The sequence below is a fragment of the Engystomops pustulosus genome, chromosome 9, assembly GCF_040894005.1.
Source record: "Engystomops pustulosus chromosome 9, aEngPut4.maternal, whole genome shotgun sequence".
Lineage (NCBI taxonomy): Eukaryota > Metazoa > Chordata > Amphibia > Anura > Leptodactylidae > Engystomops > Engystomops pustulosus.
This window is the reverse complement of record NC_092419.1, coordinates 84,853,381-84,875,683: the sequence shown is the minus strand read 5'-3', so window position 1 is coordinate 84,875,683 and position 22,303 is coordinate 84,853,381. Positions and strand designations below refer to the sequence as shown.

The 22,303-nt window shown below is 41.6% G+C and overlaps 1 protein-coding gene across 3 annotated transcripts; it reads right to left on the bottom strand.

Moving 5' to 3' along the window:
* Positions 1-710: 710 nt before the first annotated feature.
* Positions 711-21,891, bottom strand: LOC140077112 (uncharacterized). Of its 3 annotated transcripts, none has more exons than XM_072124005.1 (6): positions 21,667-21,891; positions 10,562-10,901; positions 8,876-9,208; positions 5,503-5,766; positions 4,215-4,297; positions 715-1,594 (listed from the first exon to the last, which is right to left on the bottom strand). In XM_072124005.1, the coding sequence occupies exons 2-6, from the start codon at positions 10,575-10,577 to the stop codon at positions 1,586-1,588; spliced, it is 705 nt and encodes a 234-aa protein (XP_071980106.1). In that variant the 5' UTR covers positions 10,578-10,901; positions 21,667-21,891; the 3' UTR covers positions 715-1,585. The 3 variants fall into 3 exon arrangements, with proteins under 3 accessions (XP_071980108.1, XP_071980106.1, XP_071980105.1); XM_072124004.1 differs by having other exon boundaries at positions 716-1,665; XM_072124007.1 differs by lacking the exon at positions 8,876-9,208 and having other exon boundaries at positions 711-1,665.
* Positions 21,892-22,303: the final 412 nt, after the last annotated feature.

Below are 22,303 nucleotides of genomic sequence, written 5' to 3'. Positions count from 1 at the left end.
GGCAGTTTGGGTGGTAGCCTGGGGCCCGAGCCTTTTAGGTGACCCATGGCCACCCAAACCACCCACCAAATGTTATACTCAGAAGGACCTTGACCCATGAAATCCTCGTACATTTGTTCCTCCTCTCAATACACATGTACACAAGAGCCATTTCAGGACCTTTGTAGGTCCTCCAAAGATCCTGAATCCTTAGATTGAAATCAGAAAGGACACATCCTCCATTCCCCAAGAAGATGATTCTTGTGCCATATGTAGGAAGTGATTCCAGACTTGAAGGGGTTATAATATTTATACAGCACAGGGCCCATGGCAGTACAGTAAGGGAGGAATGTGATTGGAGGGAGAGTCTGTCAGTAACAGCAGGTAACTACTGATGAACTGGATCAGAGCTGCAGGAGAGTGATGGGTGTGATGCAAATCAAGGTATCCAGCAACAATAAACCAGTGTTCGTGCTATCAATGCCAGAGTGAACTATGGTGACACTTTAAGGACAGAGGATGAAGCCTTCACAGATGTTATAAAACACTTCAGCATGCCGAAGTTTAAAAGTTAACATTTTTAAAGATATTAAAACATGACATAACCTAGAGACATTTGAATACCTGTGATCATACTGATCTAAAGAATAAAACAGGACAGATTATCAATATTTTTAGCCATAAATGGTTAAATGCTTTATTGATAACAGAAATCATATTCTTTATCTACAATGTAAGTTTACATTTCAGAGAGGTCAAAACAAAGGGAAAAGCATTTAGTGCAATGATACAGAGCCTAACCCTAATCATATAGAGCATAACCCTAAAGATGTGACTCCCCATTTATGAGGTATATATAAGTACATGAAGAATCTGTGAAATTGCAGGTGTTGACCATGTAAGTGCTATTGGTGCATCCACTTAGCCATCTTGATTGTTATAGTAGCCAATCCCACCTCTAGCCGCCCCCCATGACCAAATCGGAGGGAGACAATCATTTGCTATAGAAGCCGTGAGCCTGTCACCGCTATAAATTAGATCAGAGGCAAAGTCTAATGCCGTACATTTATAATATATTTCTATACTGTTATTAAAATATAATAAAACTTATTATAATACTATTAAACTATAATATATTTTAAACAATGGGGCAGATTTACTTACCCGGTCCATTCGCGATCCAGCGGCACGTTCTCTGCGATCCAGGTGGCGCTGCTGCGCTGAAAAGCATCGGAACGAGCTGGAGTTCACTGAGCCGGGCTGAGTGAAGGTAAGTGCAATTTTCGTGACAGTTTTTTTTTTTAAACAAAGTTTCACCACATTTTGAATCTTTTTCCAGCTTCCCAGTCTATTGCACAGAATATTAAAAGGTGATTCTAGAAAGTATTTAGCATTTTCTTTCATTTTTAAGGTTATTATTATTACAATATCACATTGAATTACACAGGTGCAGAGGTACTTACAGGTACACAAGTAAAATGAAGCTCAGAGAGGACAGAACATTTATAGCTGTTGTCTCATAAAATGTTCAGCATATACGGGAACAGCAGAAGGATTTCTCCAGGTACAGCAAGAGGAACAGTCATATGTCCGATGCTTCGATCCTTCACTTTGCCTGTTTGATAAGGAAATTTCCGATTCTCCATTGAACAGTAATTTCTTTGTCAGATTATTTTTCTTCAATTGCTGGAAGATTAGCAATGCTCACACCAGGGGCGTAACTTTAGGGGGTGCAGAGGTTGTGATCGCACCTGGGCCCAAGAGGTTTAGGGGGCCCTTATGGTGTCACTTTCCCATATGAGAAGACTATTACTATAAACCATACATTATAGTCGGGGGGCCTGGCACAGACTTTGCACTGGGGCCCATCAGCTTCTAGTTACACCACTGGCTCACACTGTTAATATGGGAAAAGATTCTCACATTCATTCAAATACATATATAAGATATGTAAAGTTTAGCAATCATTTCCTATAAAGCAACGCAGCAGAAGGATATTTTTCAGCCATTCTACAATCAGATGTACAGAGCTCCTAGGGAGACCTATGTGGCAGATTTATCAGGACTTGTGCGCCAGTTTTCTGGCATATAAGGCTGGAAATAGTCGCAATTCCTTCTTACTCCACCTCCACGCCAAGAGGGCGTGGAGAGGCATAAAAGGGTCTGTCTCAGGCAGTGGATTTTGGGTCAGTGCTGGGAGTTCAAGCTTTCGCAGACTACAACGCAACCATACACCAGACAGGACCTGGCATAGAGACCGGGCTCAGAATGGGCAGGGATGCAGAGTTTAAACATGTAGTCGCATCAACACCTGAGGCTTTCTTACTAATCAACAATCAAGGGAACAGAGGAAAGAAATATACACATGAGGATCAGACTATAAGTGGTTAATTGTAGTTTATAAAAGGAAGCTGAATATAGAAATATATTTCCATATTTAAATGAGAAATTTTGGAACTAATTTATATACAGTTGAGCACAAAAGGGTAAAACCCTTAGACACATTGAGGCACATTTATCCATGCTTGTAAGCCTGAAAGGATCAATAACCGATCCTGAAAACTACAGACCTGTGAGTCTAACTATATTTGAGGGGTTTGTTAGAGATGCTATCCTGGAGTGTCTCACTGTACATAACCTTATAGTATCAGCAAGGGGTTTATGAGGGATTTGTTCTGTCAGATTAATCTGATTGGTTTCTATGAAGAGGTAAGTTCCAGACTGGACCTGGGGGAGACTGTGAATGTTGTATATCTGGACTTTCCCAAGGCATTTGACACACAGTGCAGCATAAAAGTTTGGTACATAAAATGAGACTGCTGGGAATAGGGGAAAATATCTGTATATGGGTGAGCAAATTGGCTTAGTGATCGGACTGAGTGCAGGATTTAACTTTAAAATTGTGTCGCACGACATTGCACTTACATACACCGGGAAGAAGAAGGTGAACTCCCTGGTACCTGAGAACTGAAGCGACACATGCAGGCTAACGGGCGCACAATCTTAGTGAATCACGCCAGAGTGCATTATCGCAGAGGCAATGCACTTCGGGTAAACTCCTCGGACAGGTAAGTAAATGTGCCCCAATAAGTAGATGGTGTTAAATAAACATGCACCTGATTTATTATCTGCATCAGCCATAGTAATATATCTAGCAGGATTTAAAGGGAACCTGTCACCAGATTTAACCCCATTAAACTTGTTGCCCCTTCAGGTAAGTTTGATGTCATTTCTAGAACTCCCTCTTTCATGTAAAATCTTGCCCTTTTACCTGTTAAAAAATCTCCTCCAAAGTCGTGTGAAAATGAACAAAGATGAGTCATGTTTTACCTGTGCTAGTCAAGTTTAGAGGCTGCAGGGGAGTCATCCTCCAAATCAAGCTTGTGGTTCTGTGAGCTACAGAACCACAGATACCGTCAGTTAATGACATAGTTAGAAATGGGAGTTGCATATAAAGATCCAGTTCCCTTTTACTTCTTTTAACTGCCTTTAACTTCCTGTATATGAAACCAAAAGCCTTCTAGCTACTATAGAACCGAAGATCTGAAGGGACATCTGAAGTGACACTCCAACTCCAACTTCTAAACTGGACTAATCTCAGGCATAATATACTTTTCTCAGCTCATTTGCATATGAATTCAGAGGGTATTTTTTACAGGTGAGATTTCACTTAAAAGAAGGGAATACTAGAAATGACATTTCATACCCGACCTGAGTATTTCAGTGATGAAAAATCTGATTACCTCTAATGGTGTCCCTTTAAGGGTGCATGCACACGGCGGTATGCCCATCGGGTGGGCATACCACCGTGCGCTGGAGAGGAGAAGAGGTGACCCCTCCCCCCTCCATAGGAAACAGCAGCGCACGCCCGCACACTCGGGATAAGATAGAGCATCTATCTTTTCCCGGTGTGCGTCGGGAACGGTGTACGCCACTACAGTGCCGCCATTTCCATCTATAGGCACATAAATGTACGTCCCCATAGATGGGCGGCTGAATGTACCCTAAGAGTGTCACGTGTATTGTCAAACACTTTCTGCCACATTCTTGCACAGTTTACAGCTGATTACTTGGTATCCCCAGTTCTGTCCTGCACAACTCGTGTGGAAATTAGATTGATAATAAATGGAAATGCTTAGAATATTATTTAAATATATAATTAGGGGAAGATGAATAATACTCATTTCAACTTATCAATGAACAAAAACTACTATCAATGACATATAAAATGTTACCTGATAAAAAAGGAGAACAATAACAATAGTAGGAATAAAAAGCGCTAAAGTTGCTGGTAGATGAGTTCTTGCAGGTCTTTTCCCTGTTAAAAAAAAACACATAAAGCAGATCCATGGTTTACAGGTCGGTAGCAAGTAAGCATCTCTTCTATGCTTCTATGTTTTCTTCCAGAAATCTGACCATGATCACACAGGTGCACGGCTCGTTAGTGTCATAGAGAATAATCAGAGCCGTGTGATGTAACGAGCCGTGCACCTGTGTGACCATGGTCAGATTTCTGTCTACTCAAAGTAAACATCAAAACTTCCTATAGAGTAACAGCAAGCAGAGATCTAGAAAATCACGAAGAATTGATACAGAAAGTACATTGGTAAAAAAAAAAAAACAATAACAATAATTTGCTCAAATCAGAACCCCCCTTTAAAGCCCAAACAGGCTGGGTCCTTAGGGGTTAAGCATCTAGGTAGGAAAGTTACCGAGTCATATTTCTGGATATATTCCAATACAATGTAACAAAGGTTTCTATGTTTGTCTTAGGCATACTACTAAGGCATGGTACTTTCCAGAGGTGTAACTTGAAGCTTCCTTATTTCCGTATGTACCAACAGCTACTTTATGCCTTTTATAATACAAATGGTTACTTTGTGCCTTGAGCTCCTTGTAGCACTTCAGCTCAAGTATAGCTGATTTATCTTCAACTCCTATCGCGACAGTGTGCCCTGGTATTTTGTATCTGTCTTCATTCATATGTGTTGTATTTTTAGGTTTGTATGAACAAAACATATAAAAAAATTCAAAAGTTGAATTTAAAGAGGACCGGTCACCCATAAATCGGGAACTAGGAGCTGCTTACTAAAGTAAGCAGCTCCTAGTGCCTAAACAAATGCAGCAGTGTTAGACGGATAGCGTTACCGGAAATCTAACACTGCGGTGGAGTACAATGTAATCATCGGAGGTGCTGCCTCTTCCCCGGACCGCCCTGCTCGCTCCATAGGCCGGTGGTAACTGCCTTGCGTCATGTGGCATTCACCGCCCCTAACTCTGCCCCTCATGAATACATCGGACCGCTTGGTGAACGGTTCGACGTTTACATTGTACTCCGCGGCAGTGTTAGATAGTGTTACCGGACATTTCCGATAACGCTATCCTTCTAACACCGCGGCGTTTGTTTAAGCACTAGGAGCTTCTTACTTTATTAAGCAGCTCCTAGTGCCAAAATTATGGGTGACAGGTCCTCTAAGTCTTAGCAAGTTGTCACCGCACCCTCACAATTCTCCTTCATGTTACCTTGAATCTCAAGGTGATACTCAGCCAGGTCCTCACTTATAGGGTTTTTCAATCGAACCACCAATTTTCTCTTAATATCTTCTTCCTTTAGCCTCTGAATGATCAGAGTCCTGTTGTTGTCCATGAGGCGGTATCTCAGAGGTTTTATGGCATCATCCACTTCCCATTCAATAGTGACTTCAGCCCCAGAGAAATGGACATGCAGTGCTATGTTGGAGTCTATTTCACTGAAGTTGCTGGTGATTTTTGTAATTTTTACTGCGTCTATAATGTGAAGACAGAGAAGGCTTCATAAATTCATGAATTAAAACAGTACATTGAGGTTCTCCAGTGACAACAAGTTAACCCCTATCCACAGAACTGTATTCGGCTATCTCCGTCAGCGCCATAGAGATGAATAAAGCAGCCGGGGCATGCGCCTCTGTACATGCTGCTCTGTTCATCTGCGATACAACGGGAGTATAATAGATCCCTGGTCTCGTGGTTCCCATCACTGAGACCCCCACCAATCAGCAAGTTAGCCCCTATCCTTTGGATAGGGGTTAGCTTGTAGCTGGAGAGCCCCTTTATTATATTTGTTGGAGTCTTATATTTTAGAGTTTATATCATATGTAATGTAAACATATATGATATACCATTTCTATGGAACAGCTGTTTCATTTCTATTACTGCTGCTTCAAATCAGTTGTGTCTATGGCTAGAATTCATGTGTGTTTGGCTATGTTTATATTTGTGATCTATATTTTGTTAGTAAATGTTGAAAATTCTCCTAATATATCTGCCAAAACTGTCCTAGGGTCATATAAGTCTGATGGAGACCAAAATAGTGTTGATCTGGATCCTAAAAATAATTCAGACACAACACTGAAAAATTAGTTGCAGCAAACTTTGGAAGGCGGGTGAAAAAGTTACACAATTTTGCTCAAATCGGGCAATGCTCCCAAAAAGTTGCAAATATAAGAGAAAAAACTGTGAAAAAATAAGATAAATGACCCACACAGACTTACGTATGGTTGACCATTTGTATATCTATCAAAAGACTGATTCAGACTGAGTGTGGGATTTAACTGTCAAATTGTGTTGCAAGCCCAAGCACTTACATGCACCCCTAAAAAGATGGTGCGACACATGCAGGATATCGGGCGCACAATCTTAGTGAATCAGGGCACAGTGCATTATCGTTGGAAAATGCACTTTCTGTGAACTCCAGCGAACGCCTAAGTAAATGAGCCCCATTGGGGCACATTTACTAAGGGTCCGCAGCCGCGAATCCGTCGGGTTTTTCCCGAATATTTCCTCTTTGCGCTGTAGTTCACGGGATTGTGGCGCAACCCCGGACAACCCGAAGGATTCGGAAAAACCGCAGAATTTAAAAAGCCGTTTGTGTCGCAAGATCAAGCACTCACATACACCAGAAAAAAGCAGGTGAACTCCAGCGGACCTCGGCGCAGCAGCGACACCTAGTGAATATCGGCGCACGGACCTTAGTAAATCCCGGCAGACCCGAATCAGCGTCGGAGAACCCGCCGCTGGATCGCGACTGGACCGGGTAAGTAAATGTGCCCCATTGTGTTTTGCAGAAAATGCAGTAGTGAAATATTAAATGACTTTGGAAAATGCATTAATGGTATCATAAATGACAAGGTTGGAAAGGTCTATGGCAATGGTCGAACTGCCTCTCTTTTAGGGATAAAACACAATGGGGCTCATTTACTAAGGGTCCACGGAGCGCATTTTCGTCGGGTTTCCCCACGATTTCAGTTTTGCCCTGCATTGCGCCGGGGATTGTGTCACACGCGATCGTATTTTGGCGCACCGGCACAGGCTTGCTGGGGGCAAGCCGTCGGACAACGCGACGGATTCGGACAACGCTTAAGATTTAACATTTAGAATTGTGTCGCAATTACACGCACTTACAAGCACCGGGAAGAAGAAAGTGAACTCCGGTGGACCTCGGCGAGGAAGCGACAGATGCAGGAACTAGGGCACACAATCTTAGCGAATCGCGACTGACTACATCCTAGTCGGACTGTCCGAATCGGGATCACGACTGGACTAGGTAAATAAATTTGCTCCAATGGGCCGAATTTATCATCATTTATTACATTGTCTGTTTTCATGTACCACTTTATGAAACTAGTAACAGTAATGGTGGATATATATATATATACATACAACAATTTGATCACAAGTATCCCTTTGTAATAGAACACTAAATACACATAGCGTGTTGTCATAATGCATATGCACTTATGTTAAATATCTATTCACACTTGTACAACATGTAAAATTCAATTTTGTATGTACTTTTATGCAATTTTTATCACAAATATGTAAATGTGGTGGGCGGGTTGCTATAGGTCATGTGACCAAATTGTTGTATGTATATATATATCCACCATTTGCACTGTTTAGACAGCTTGAAAAAGTCTCTCTTGAGCCGAAACGTCGCTGTTGTTACTCACTATTGAATAAAAGGTTTTTTTACTTTTTTACCAAATTGGAGTGCTGCACATTTCTTTAATATCTATGTATCACCTATCTAATATATTTCTATCTATCTATGTATATCCTATCTATATCTATCTATCATCTATATAGTCATATCTATCTCTCTATCCCATATCTATCAATCTATAATCTATCTATTAATCTATCTATCTATCTATGTATATCATATCTATCTATATTTCTAAATATGTTCCTACCTATCTAAGTAAAACTCCAGCACAGCACATGAGGGCACAGCTTGAAGACTTGAAGAGTCTCTCCTGCCATTTCCTGTGGAGTGTGAGGTGATGAGGGGATGGGGGGGGCTGCATCTTGTATCTGTGTGGATTATTTATTTATATACAAGTGTAGGGAAAACTGAGGGAGAGATAAGTGTAGTTGTGTGGTTACTACATTAGTTATGGCTCCTGGCAGCACATGCCTGAGTGCTGGAGTACTGAGCCATGAGGAAAACACCTGAGAGCAGGGAGAGGAGAGAGTGTGTCACTTGTACAATCTCCCTCAGTAGTCAGCTCAGTGAAGACGAAATGTGCCTAGCAACACCTATTTGAGAGATCACTGGCAACAGGGGGAAGTCTGCAGAATAGAATAGGAAGGGACAAGATTCAGTTAAACTAATCCAATTGCAAAAGGGCTTCAAATTACCTGCCCTTCAACATATCAAAAGTTTTTTGAAATGACGGTTATACTTTAAAAAGTAAAACCTATTTTTAGTAAAAACCGAATTACTAGTAATGCCTTAAAATTAAAAACATTTAAATAGAGTCATTCTTTCAAGGATACATTAGAAGATATGTTTCTGTTCAGCATTATTAACCTGCTGATCTCTTGTGTAAATATTTTACCCAGAAGATTCTCTTACCAAGTATAATAATCCTTGTCAGTGTTATTTTAGTGAAGTTATCACCATAAAACCGGATTTTATAGACACAAGAGTCATTTTTCTGCACATTTTTAAGCAACAAACAACCACTGGAGCCGTTCAAGTGGAATCGTTCTTTGTTGCCTCTTTGAACTTCAGGTATTGAATTACTGCATTTGGCGACGAAAATGGAAGGTTTTGGTATGCACTGAAGACGTAGGATTCCATTTGGTGTATAGCAGATTAACCCGCATATGGATGTATTTGTGCCAGCCTTCACATGGCGATGAGCTGCACTGGCTACTGAAAATATAATAAAAAGGTAGAAGCAAACTGCAAAAAAGAAAAATATAAAACTCATTGAGTTATACCGGGGCAGAAGTACTGATAAATTCAAAAATTATACAGTCCTAGATAAGACTGCAGATATCTCAACGTGGTTATTGGGAGATTTATCAGGAGTCTGGGGGCATAACTGTTTTGGTTGCTCATGACAACCAATCAGAGCTCAGCTTTCATTTTCTCACAGCAGTTTTTAACAAATAAAATGTGAGCTCTGATTGGTTGCCATGAATGACTACAGCAGTTTTGTTCTCAGACACTTCTGATAAATCTCCTCATCTGTATCTATCATGCTAATTGACGGTCTAGTATAAATTTACAACTCTTGGATGGCTCTCTCTACACCTAAAAATTCCTAAATGTGGCCCAAATAAGGCCCTTCCCACTTTCTATGTAGCCACGCCCACTGCCCTTTACTAATCATAGTTTCTAAGAAGTATCAAACAATATGGGGCACATTTACTGGGGCAATGTCCCGGGCCGCATTTTGGTGAGGTTTCGCGAAATTTTTACAGTTTTGCGTTGAATTTCCCTGGGTTTTTGGCGCACATGATTAGATTGTGGAGCCTCCGCGCCGGCTTGCATGCGACACAAATCGGGGGGAATGGACGTCGAACAACCCCACTGATTCCGACAAACGCGGAATTTAACTTTCAAAATTGTGTTGCAAGATCAGCACTTACATGCATCGGGAAGAAGATGGTGAACTCTGGCGGACCTGAGCGGGGAAGCGACAAATGCAAGAAATTGGACGCACGACCTTAGTGAATCGCGGCAGGTCCGAATCCTCGTCGGACATTCTGGATCGGCGGCGTCAACGGGACAGGTAAGTAAATGTGCCCCTATATATATGCAACAAGAAACTGCAAGAAAACTGTTCGTAAATCCAGCCTTTTACTTTTTTTGTTGGAAAAAAAAGGAAAACAAAGAGGTCGTATCAGTAAATTTAAGGAATATCCCTCCTAAGACCTGTGACTTTTTTAGTATTTTTAAGGTTTTTTACAAGTTGTTAGGAGGTGGTTTAAAAAAATATTCTGAGAATATTTAGGTGGCATATTTATTAATAGTGTCTCCGAGTTAGACAGTGTAAATAGGGATGAGCAGACCGAAACCGGCAAACTTCATTATTAACCCTTACTTGTCCGGGTTCATCAGCATTCATCAGAAGTACAGGGCCGGGTTCAGGTCTGGCTCAACCAACCCACCATCCGTGCAGGCATTTTCTATGTAAACTGATGTGGCGCCTGCGCACAGGCATGTACTTTGGTATTTTTGGATCTGGGCCTTACAAGTCTAATGATAATATATTATACAATTTAAAAGCTACTGTATATTCATCTTCACCTTTAGTAGAATCCATTTGCTGATTATTTTCACACTTCACTTCTTCGAATGTTGGCAGTAGAGTTGAAGCCAAAGAGATTACAAGCAGATACAACCACACCTGGTGGTTATGTCAAAGTTCCATTATTACCGTTCCAGTTCAAGCCGCAAAAAAGAAAGAACGAAAAAAATTGTTTCCATACAGTAGAAAGCCCAGGACATTTACATAAATGAGCTTCACGTCTTTATTTTGCAGGTTCTTTAGTTGATATTGATTTCTGTCTTGCTGGTTCACACTGTAGTTCTCAGATTGTCTAGAAATAGTAGGTCTGGTGATAATCTCAAACTTGCTTTAGAAAACCTAAAATAAATCAGACAAAAAGGTAAATCTAAGAATAAACATTAAAAGCTGCAAACATTCAAAGGTGTTGTTTTGTATTTTATGTTTTTTTATATACCATAAAATGTGAGAACTTAATAAATCAGGTATTGAGGTCCAGCCTAATATAATGCTGAAATCAGATTACTTTATGGCCTGCCTAATGGATTTGTGCTGTAACTACAGACTCTCTTCCCATTGATTTCAATGTTGCGCAGCCCCTAGACGGGGCATGAAGACAATTATTTTTGGCTTTGTTCTCTGTGTTGTCTCGAGAGCAAACAGCTGATTCACCCAGCATGTTCACCCACCCACCAGTTACACAGTCTAAGATGCTGGAAGTACTGTCATGAAAAAGCAAAGCAATGAGAGAGATACATCAACTTATCTCAGCCAGAATTCTGCAGAAATTTCTGCCCGAAATACAGAGCGGCACATTTATTACAGGTTTAAAGGGGTTTTCCCATGAAAGAAAATTCTCACTCCCCTAGTGATGTTACCACAATAAAGTTCATTTTAACCTTACTTTACAATGTTACTCAGTTTTATTGCTGTTTTAGCTCCTATCACTCCCTAGGCTGCTCGGTGTAAAATTCCAGGTTATGGGCGTGGCCTCACTAAGCACACATTATTATCCATCTAGTTCAGTAGGGTGAAAATGTGGTGACATTATCAGGGTACAGGTGTATATACACTTTCATCTGGCTTCTGACATTGTACTAACACACTGACACATAGGAAGAGAAATGAGACAAATCAGAGATGCATGAGATTACACAGAGGCATGACAGACACAGGCTGACAGACAGAAACACTTTTAGCTCTGCTACATCTGTGTTCTCACAGATATGTGCCTACCTCCCCCTTCCCCCGGATCACTCATCTCCTTGTAGTTTGCAGCCTCTCTCTCTGCTCACAATCTCTTGGCAGGATGTCAGTGTCTCTGAGCTCCTTGCAGGAGCTTATAAATTTTATTATTTTTATTATTATGGAGACAATTATTAATAATAGTAAAAATAATAATAATTATCTCAATAATAATAATAATAATAATAATAATAATAATAATAATAATCTCCATAATAATAATAGTCTCAATAATTACAATAATCTCTGAGCAGATCCCTCTCTATATACCAAGTTATTAAATCTGTGTCACAGTGTAACAGTAGTCATAGTTCTTGGTTACCAAAATTCTAAACATTGATAATCACAGAGGTTATAGCTCAGTTGGTTGAGGCACTGTGACATTATTGTACATGGACACTGCAGGTTCTAGGTTCAAATCCCATAGAGGATAATTTTTTTTTTTTTTTTTTAATTGAGATGATTTTTATTATTATAATATGGCTAAAATTTGGGGCGTGGCCAGGGAGTGATTGGGGGTGTGGCTTAGGGGGATCGCTACGCGTGCCTCTTTCCCTCTTTCCCTTTCACAAATGTTGGGAGGTATGATAGTCCGCGTGCTAATTTATGTATTAGAGCCCTGGGCAGATTTCTTGTGTATAATTTGTAATGTGTATTATGTATCCACTGTGACAACAGTGCAACTGGACCCCTGAAACACTTCAGACTTAGTTATGTTCTTCAGGCTCTCACTACAGTGCACAACAGTGGACAGGCAAAGGTGCCAGATGTTGCACCCCCATGATCAATTATGAACTATGGATAGGATATTGATAATATGAATAACTATATATTTTAAAATTGAAATATATTATATAAAAAAATAAATATAGGAAATATTATAGGAAACCTACCACTTTAAAATGACATTTATAAGCCAAAACTACCTTGCAACAGCTCCGGGTGAGCCGATGCCGGAGCACATCTTCACTATTTGCATAAAGCACTGTAGTCCGTGTAAAACATTTTAATGCATTATATTCAAACCCCCCTTCGGCGCACCACTATATATAGCCGGGCGCACCACTATATAGCCGGGCGCATTATGTGCGCAACCATGCGCACCTTATTACAAGGTGCCTGCGCAACTTCAAATTTTTATTGTGGCTGGCTTCGCACGCAAAGTTGTGCAGGCACGAGTGTGCCCGGGAGCTCGGTGACGTCAACGGCTCTCCGGCATCTCGTAATAAGGCGCACGCACGGTCGCGCGCACGGTGCGCCCGGCTATACAGTGGTGCGCCAAAGGGGGGTTTGAATATAACGTATAAAGGTGTTTTACACGAACTACAGCACTTTATGAAGATATGCTCCGGCATCAGCTCACCCGGTGCTGTTGCAAGGTAGTTTTGGTTTATAAATGTCATTTGATAGGTTTCCTTTAAAATGTAAATATATTATATAAAAAAAAATAATAAAAATAATATATTTTAAAAAATGTTCAGATCTGTTTTACTCAAATAACCTTTCTTATGATGTGAAAATGAAGCCCAGAATGATTTCATACAGTTCCTATTTGCACAACACCTTCCTAGTTTATTTCCATAGTTACATCAACAAATATTAAACATTGTTTTAGGCATTGTAAAACTGGTATTATGTGTTTCAACTCCTTCAGGGCATAAATTTACGTCAGATTTTATTGTTACAAATCGCAGAAAGGACCCAAATTTCCTTCATGACAGTGGCCAACTTCAAGCGGCAATATCTCCTGAAACCTTAAATTTATACTAAAAAAGTTGATTTTTATGTGCAGCTTTCTATTGCCGATCGTTACTATAAGAGTGGATATTTCTGGTTCTGGTAGGCATCCATATATCATATTAAAGGGGAGACTATCCTGTTTAATATGACACCAGAATTTTGTTTCTATGTGCAAGAGTTCAGGTGATATAGGCAACTGAAGTGTGCCCCCTCCAGCCGGTCAGCTGAAGGCAGAATATAGAAGAAGCTGCAGGAAAGACGTTCACTTTCACTTTGCAGAAGTACCTGCACCCTCTGCATCTGTAGCTGAACCTGGGAAAGGAAGATGGAATAATGCTGTACATATTTATAACATTGTTTGGTAAAAGTTACTACTTTTTAAAAACACTTTAATTGAAAAAATGACAAAAATCTTATATTTTCAAATTTTAAATGTGTAATTATTAAAACTCTGGTATCAACATAAAGTCTCACAAAACACAGTTGATATGTAAAGCTTTTCCGGAGATATCGTCATTTAAAGAAGTGCATAGCAGAAAAATTAAAAAATTGACCTGGTCTTTTTGGCACCAATGACCACCGGTACTCAAAGGTTTAAAACGACTCCCAAGTTCTGATAATTTCTTAATAGTTTACTAATAGTGCGAGATATTCTGAATTCTACAAGTGGGAGGTGAAAGGCATTATAGGTCTTCCCATTTATTCTGCTAGTCACTATTAAACAATATCTGTTAGTAAATGTAACACTTTAGCAATGACTATTCCGCATAATGCTGTATATGTGAGACGACAGACTGGAAGCCTCTTAATTCATATCCATGTGTTTATTAACCCCTTAGCGCTCCGCGCCGTAGCTGTAATGCGCAGCTTCCGACGATTAGCGCTCAGCGCAGTACAGCTACGGCGCAAGCGCATAGGATTTTAGAATTGTCACCACGTCTCGCGACGTGGTGACATCGGGACGAGACTTGGGTGACAGAGGCAGGAGGAGTTCCTGTCTCCGTCACCCGACCAATCAAATCGGTCCCGCCCGCCGATCGCCGTGATTGGCCAGTCAAACCTGACTGGCCAATTACAGCGATTTTGGGCTAAAAAACGTGGTTTTAGCCCCTTCCTCTTCCTCCAGCGGCACCATTTTGGTTTGGTATCGCTGGAGAGAGGAGAGAGCGTTACTGTGTGCACCAAAATACACTTTTACACTATAAATAGTGTTCTGATCCTTATCTGATCCCTATTGTTCCCTACAAATTCCCATCCCTATCTGTTTTTTCCTGTGTCCTGTGTGTTCCCTGTGTGATCGCCTTGTGTGATCCCACGTGTCTTCCGTTTTTCCCTGTCTGTCCCTTCTGAACCCAAACGCACTTTTCAGTGTGCTGTGTTAGCGTTGTTCTGCACTGGAAGCACTTTTCAGTGCGCCGTGTGAATAGCGCTGCACAGAATCTTTAGCAGTCTTAGCGGTAGTTAGTTTGTCTTAGGGCAAGCTAGGTGCATTTGTAGCGCCTTTTTGCGCGGTGCACATAGGTTTTTTTTCGGTGCCTGGTAATATTTTTTTCCAGAGCGCCGTAGGTGTACCCATACGTAGCTACTTTTTGTGTGTGCCATCTGTGCGGCTGGTCCGTGTGGTTTGGTGTGCATTATCTTTTTTTTTGTGTGCTATCTGTGCGGCTTGTCCGTGTAGTTTAGTGCGCATTATTTTTTTTGTGTGCTATCTGTGCGGCTTGGCCGTGTAGTTTAGTGCGCATTATTTTTTGTGTGTGCCATCTGTGCGGCTTGTCCGTGTAGTTTAGTGCGCATTATTTTTTGTGTGCCATCTGTGCGGCTGGTCCGTGTGGTTTGGTGTGCATTATCTTTTTTTTTTGTGTGCTATCTGTGCGGCTTGTCCGTGTGGTTTGGTGTGCATTATCTTTTTTTTTTGTGTGCTATCTGTGCGGCTGGTCCGTGTAGTTTGGTGCGCATTATCTTTTTTTTTTGTGTGCTATCTGTGCGGCTTGTCCGTGTAGTTTAGTGCGCATTATTTTTTGTGTGCCATCTGTGCGGCTGGTCCGTGTGGTTTGGTGTGCATTATCTTTTTTTTTTGTGTGCTATCTGTGCGGCTTGTCCGTGTAGTTTAGTGCACATTATTTTTTTTGTGTGCTATCTGTGCGGCTTGTCCGTGTAGTTTAGTGCGCATTATTTTTGGTGTGTGCCATCTGTGCGGCTTGTCCGTGTAGTTTGGTGCGCATTATCTTTTTTTTTTTGTGTGCTATCTGTGCGGCTTGTCCGTGTAGTTTAGTGCACATTATTTTTTGTGTGTGCCATCTGTGCGGCTTGTCCGTGTAGTTTGGTGCGCATTATCTTTTTTTTTTTGTGTGCTATCTGTGCGGCTTATCCGTGTAGTTTAGTGCACATTATTTTTTGTGTGTGCCATCTGTGCGGCTTGTCCGTGTAGTTTGGTGTGCATTATATTTTTTTTTTGTGTGCCTGCTACACGGTTTATCCGTGTAGTTTGGTGCACATTATCTAATTTTTCTAGTTCTCTATTTTTTTTGTGTGCAATGTCTCAGAAGACGTACACCGTGTTGGAGGCATATAACATGCTTGCCTCTGACACCGAGTCAGCTAGTGGGGATGATGGTCCCTTTTACCTATCATCATCCTCCTGCTCATCTTACAGTGACCTGGAAGGATCCCCAAGAAGGCGCCGTAGGGTTCCAGGGACTTCTGCAGGAGAAGTGCCTGGGACTTCTGCAGGAGAAGTGCCTGGGACTTCTGCAGGAGAAGTTTCTGGGACTTCTGCAGGAGAAGCATCTGGGGCTTCCACTGACCCCACATGGGTAGCCCCAGATAATTATACCCCTCAGGTCCCTGACTTTTTGGGCCATCCTGGCATTAACTTTGACACGACAGGGCTCAGAGCTGTGGACTTTTTTAAGTTTTTTTTTGATGAGGAGCTGCTAAATATTATTATATTTCAGACAAATCTCTACGCTGCACAACATATTGCCCAAAACCCCACGTCCTTTTATGCACAACCCTACAGGTGGACCCCTGTCACTGCAGCAGAGATGCACAAGTATTGGGGCATAATACTCCTTATTGGGATAGTAAAGAAGCCTTCAATCAGGGACTACTGGAGCACAGATATACTGTACCACACCCCCATGTTCCGCATGGCAATGAGCAGGATGCGCTTTGAAGCCATCCATAAGTTTTTGCACTACACTGACAACACACAGTGCCCACCCAGAGGTGACCCCAGTTATGATCGGTTATTTAAGGTCAGGCCCATATTAGATCATTTTAGTGCCAAGTTTGCCCAGGCATATACCCCCGCCAAACATGTGAGCATAGACGAGTCCCTGGTACAATTCAAAGGGAGACTTCAATTCCGCCAGTACCTGCCCAATAAGAGGGCAAGATATGGTGTGAAAATGTATAAGCTGTGCGAAAGTTCATCAGGGTACACATACAAGTTCAGGATATATGAAGGGAAGGACTCCACTATAGTGCCCCCAGAATGCCCCCCCTTCCTGGGTGTTACAGGGAAGATAGTGTGGGATTTAGTGCACCCACTGCTGGACCAGGGCTACCACCTCTACCTGGACAATTTCTACACCAGCACCACCCTGTTCAAGTGCCTCACTTCCAGAAATACTGCGGCATGCGGCACTGTACGCAGAAATCAGAGAGGTCTCCCTAAGTCGCTGCTTGGGCAAAAACTTAAAAGGCACGAAAGCAGGGCACTATGCAGCGACTCTGTATTGTGTGTTAAGTACAAGGACAAGAGAGAAGTCCTTGTATTAACCACAATACATGAGCACACCACCACCCCTGTACCAGTACGAGGTGCCAGTACAGAAACCCCCAAGCCAGACTGTATTTTAGATTATAACAAATACATGGGAGGGGTGGACTTGTCTGACCAGGTGCTTCAGCCGTACAATGCCATGCGGAAGTCGAGGGTGTGGTACAAGAAGCTGGCCGTGCACATCATGCAGATGGCACTGTATAATGCTTATGTGCTGCATCTATATGCCGGCCAGAGGGGAACTTTCCTGGAATTTCAAGAGGTGGTAATAAAGTACTTTCTTTTTGGAGACCAGGAAGGGGGGAGTGCTAGCACATCTGGAAGTGAGGCCACATCACGTATTGTACCAGGGCAGCACTTTCCAGGAGTAGTTCCCCAAACAGCCAGCAAGGGAAGGACACAGAAGAGGTGCAGGGTGTGCTCCAAAAATGGCATTCGGAAGGACACCATTCATCACTGTGAGACATGCCCAGAAAACCCAGGGTTATGTATGAAAGATTGCTTCCCTGACGCACAGCTTATACATCATGCCGCATGCCGCACCTTCCCTTCTAAGCCCTGCCATGTGCCCAGCCTGTAGATTACTGTCCCGTATGCTTTACCCGGGAAAACATGCATCATGATTTTTAGGGTGTTTGTCTCCCATGGCAGCAGCTGGGCACAAAATGACATAATGGATATTTTTTACTATGCACTATCCATTATGCACTTTTTCAGGGGTCCACCTGTGGGTTTAAAATGCTAACTATACCCCTAGATTAATTCATGGAGGGGTGTAGTTTCCAAAATAGGGTCAGTTCTTAGGGGTTTCTACTGTACTGGCCCCTATTGGCATCTACAAATCTTTCATGATGCCAAAAAGAAAAAAAAAATGTACAATGTCTGTGCTCCAACAAGTTATTCCCTTTTGAGCCCTGTCGTGTCTCCATCCTACAGATTATTGACTCCTATGGGGTATTGCCCTAACCGGGGTAACCCGCAGAATGATTTTTGATGTGTTTTTCCCCAGTGGCATGAGTTGGGCAAAATACTTTTGTCACTTCAATGGCATATTTGATAAATTGCAATACAATTGTTTCTCTGCACTACTCACTTTGTATTAAATTTTAGCCAGCACCTTAGGGGTTAAAATGCTCATACAAGCATACATACATTCTTTGAGGGGTGCCCTTTCCAAAATGAGTTCACTACTTGGGGGTTTCTATTGTACTGGTACCTCGGGGGTACCCCCCATTACCAATCTAGTGAAAACGAAGCTTGAAAACCTAAATTGTGCTTCTTTCTTCCTGACCCCTGCCGTGTGCCCAGCCTGTAAATTATTGGCACATGTGTGGTATTGCTGTATTTGGGACAACCCGCAGAATGATTTTTGGGGTGTTTGTCTAAAGTGGCATGGGTTGGGCACAGTACACGAGGCACTAAAATGACATTTATGAGATAAAAACACAATTTTTACTCTGCACCCTTTACTTTGCATTCAATTTTGGCCAGCGTGTTGGGGGTTAAAATGCTCATACAAGCCTACATTCATTCTTTGAGGGGTGCCCTTTCCAAAATGGGTTCACTACTTGGGGGTTTCTATTGTACTGGTACCTCGGGGGTACCCCCCATTACCAATCTAGTGAAAACGAAGCTTGAAAACCTAAATTGTGCTTCTTTCTTCCTGACCCCTGCCGTGTGCCCAGCCTGTAAATTATTGGCACATGTGTGGTATTGCCGTACTCGGGACAACCCGCAGAATGATTTTTGGGGTGTTTGTCTAAAGTGGCATGGGTTGGGCACAGTATATGAGGCACTAAAATGACATTTTTGAGATAAAAACGCAATTTTTACTCTGCACCATTTACTCTGCATTCAATTTTGACCAGCGTGTCGGGGGTTAAAATGCTCACCACAACCACCGATAAATTCTTTGAGGGGTCTAGTTTCCGTAATGGTGTCATTTATTGGGGGTTTCTATTGCACTGGCACCTCACGGGCCCTGCCAACATGACATGGCACTCCAAATCCAAACGTGTGAAAACGGAGCTGGAAAATCAAAATTTCACTCCTTCCGTTCTCATCCCTACTGTGTGCCCAGTCTTTAAATTATTGGCACATGTGTGGTATTGCTGTACTCGGGACAACCCGCAGAATGATTTTTGGGGTGTTTGTCTAAAGTGGCATGGGTTGGGCACAGTATATGAGGCACTAAAATGACATTTTTGAGATAAAAACGCAATTTTTACTCTGCACCATTTACTATGCATTCAATTTTGACCAGCGTGTCGGGGGTTAAAATGCTCACCACAACCACCGGTAAATTCTTTGAGGGGTCTAGTTTTCGTAATGGTGTCATTTGTTGGGGGTTTCTATTGCACTGGCACCTCACGGGCCCTGCCAACATGACATGGCACTCCAAATCCAAACGTGTGAAAACGGAGCTGGAAAATCAAAATTTCACTCCTTCCGTTCTCATCCCTACTGTGTGCCCAGTCTGTAAATTATTGGCACATGTGTGGTATTGCCGTACTCGGGACAACCCGCAGAATGATTTTTGGGGTGTTTGTCTAAAGTGGCATGGGTTGGGCACAGTATATGAGGCACTAAAATGACATTTTTGAGATAAAAACGCAATTTTTACTCTGCACCATTTACTCTGCATTCAATTTTGACCAGCGTGTCGGGGGTTAAAATGCTCACCACAACCACCGATAAATTCTTTGAGGGGTCTAGTTTCCGTAATGGTGTCATTTATTGGGGGTTTCTATTGCACTGGCACCTCACGGGCCCTGCCAACATGACATGGCACTCCAAATCCAAACGTGTGAAAACGGAGCTGGAAAATCAAAATTTCACTCCTTCCGTTCTCATCCCTACTGTGTGCCCAGTCTGTAAATTATTGGCACATGTGTGGTAATGCTGTACTCGGGACAACCCGCAGAATGATTTTTGGGGTGTTTGTCTAAAGTAGCATGGGTTGGGCACAGTATATGAGGCACTAAAATGACATTTTTGAGATAAAAACGCAATTTTTACTCTGCACCATTTACTTTGCATTCAATTTTGACCAGCGTGTTGGGGGTTAAAATGCTCACCACAACCACCGGTAAATTCTTTGAGGGGTCTAGTTTCCGAAATGGTGACATTTTGGGGGGTTTTCTATTGTACTTTTACTTCAGGGGCTCTTCAATTACACTGTGGCACCACAAAATATTTGCAGCCAAATTGGCCTTCCAAATTCCCAGTAGCGCTAACTCTGTTCTGGACATCGCTGTGCGGGGAAACAGTAGCTGACATCCACATGTCTGGTATTACCGTACTCGGAAGAAGCAGGGCAAGAAATTAGGAATATATATTTACCTCAAATTCCTTCTGAATGTATCCATTTTAGGGCTAAATTGGAAAGATTGAAATCAAAAATTGAAATTTCAAAATTTCCACTCCATTTTCATATGCTTCCGGAAAAATAATTAAAGGGTTAACAGACTTCTTAAATGCTGATTTGAATAGGTTGAGATGTTAGGTTCATAAAATGGTGTTACTTGTGGGGGTATATAGTACATAAGCCTTTATAGGGCACTTCCAAACTGAATTGATCACCAAAAAGTTCGCATTTTTCAAATTTCAAGAAAATCTGAGAAGTTGCTACTAAAACTTCAAACCTTCTCACATCCATAAAAAAAATGGAAACTTAAAACAAATAATGGATATGAAAAGAAGACCAATGGCAAAAGGTTTCTATCAAAAAAAATTTGTGGTATCACTTTTTGTCTAAAAAGTATAACATTTGAAACTTTGAAAATAGTCATTTTTTTCAAATTTTTCCTAAAATTTTGAATTTTTACCCCCCAAAAAAGGAACAGATCACCGAAATGACACTACTAACATAAACTACAATGTCTCACGAGAAAACAATCTGAAAATCACAGAGATATCTTAAAGCGTTGAAAAGTTATTACCACAGGAAGAGACACTGGTCAAATTTCAAAAAAAAGTTGCGAGCCTCAGGGTGCTGTCACACGTCGCGTTTACTGCATGCGTTTAAAAACGCATTGCTACAGCTGAAGGGATATTTCCCTAATTAAACAGCTGTTAACGCTTGCGTTTACAAAACGCAAGCGTTAACGCATGCGTTAACATCGCGGTTAACGCATGCGGTTGTTAATGCATGCGTTAACCGCGATGTTAACGCATGCGTTTTGTAAACGCAAGCGTTAACAGCTGTTTAATTAGGGAAATATCCCTTCAGCTGTAGCAATGCGTTTTTAAACGCACGCAGTAAACGCGACGTGTGACAGCACCCTCAACCTGCAAACAGGCTGCGTCCTTAAGGGGTTAAAGTGATAGACTATTCCTTCGTTTTGTACTCACTGTGGTCTTTAAAGCTGCGGGTTGTACTGTCACCTTCTTGTGTTGAGGAGAATGACAAACATCTGGTTCCCAGTGATTTCCAGGGGAGAATTCTGCAGTCCTGATATATTTATGAATTCCATGGATGGAAAACAACAAGCCATGAAATAAGCAACTATAAAAGTTATGTGAAGATGTGCACAAGACTATGATTCAAGGCGTTCAGAACTAAAGCTATCTGCTTAGTGGGATTTACAGAAAACGTATTGTTTGCTCCACCCTGTACTGTACATAATCTTATTGGCTGGGATGTATAAGGAGATCTCGTTACACCATGTCTTGTAACTCTCCTCCCTCTTTACTACAAGGGAAAATCTTATTTATTCTGCTTCTACCTGTTTCTACAAGAGCCTTTCCCTAATGTTTTACCAGGCTTATATTATAGATAATTCAGTCTGTGTTAATCTGACTGATCTGCCAGAAATCTCACCTACTGTACGTAAATATCGGTCACAATGAGAGAAGCATGTAAACAGTATAGCACAAAAGAAATTTCTTGTTAAGAATGAGAAGATTTGTGTTAGAAGATCATATGTCATGGGTGTCCGCACGATCAATGCCTCGGATCACAGGCACACCAGGGCCCCACGATGTAGTT

Excerpts from the sequence above, each read along its gene's own strand:
- LOC140077112 (XM_072124004.1), bottom strand. Across the intron at positions 4,298-5,502 it reads GTATCACCTTGAGATTCAAG|GGAAAAGACCTGCAAGAACT; the intron begins GTAACATGAAGG and ends TTTTTTTAACAG. Across the intron at positions 1,666-4,214 it reads TTGTTCTCCTTTTTTATCAG|CAATTGAAGAAAAATAATCT; the intron begins GTAACATTTTAT and ends CTAATCTTCCAG.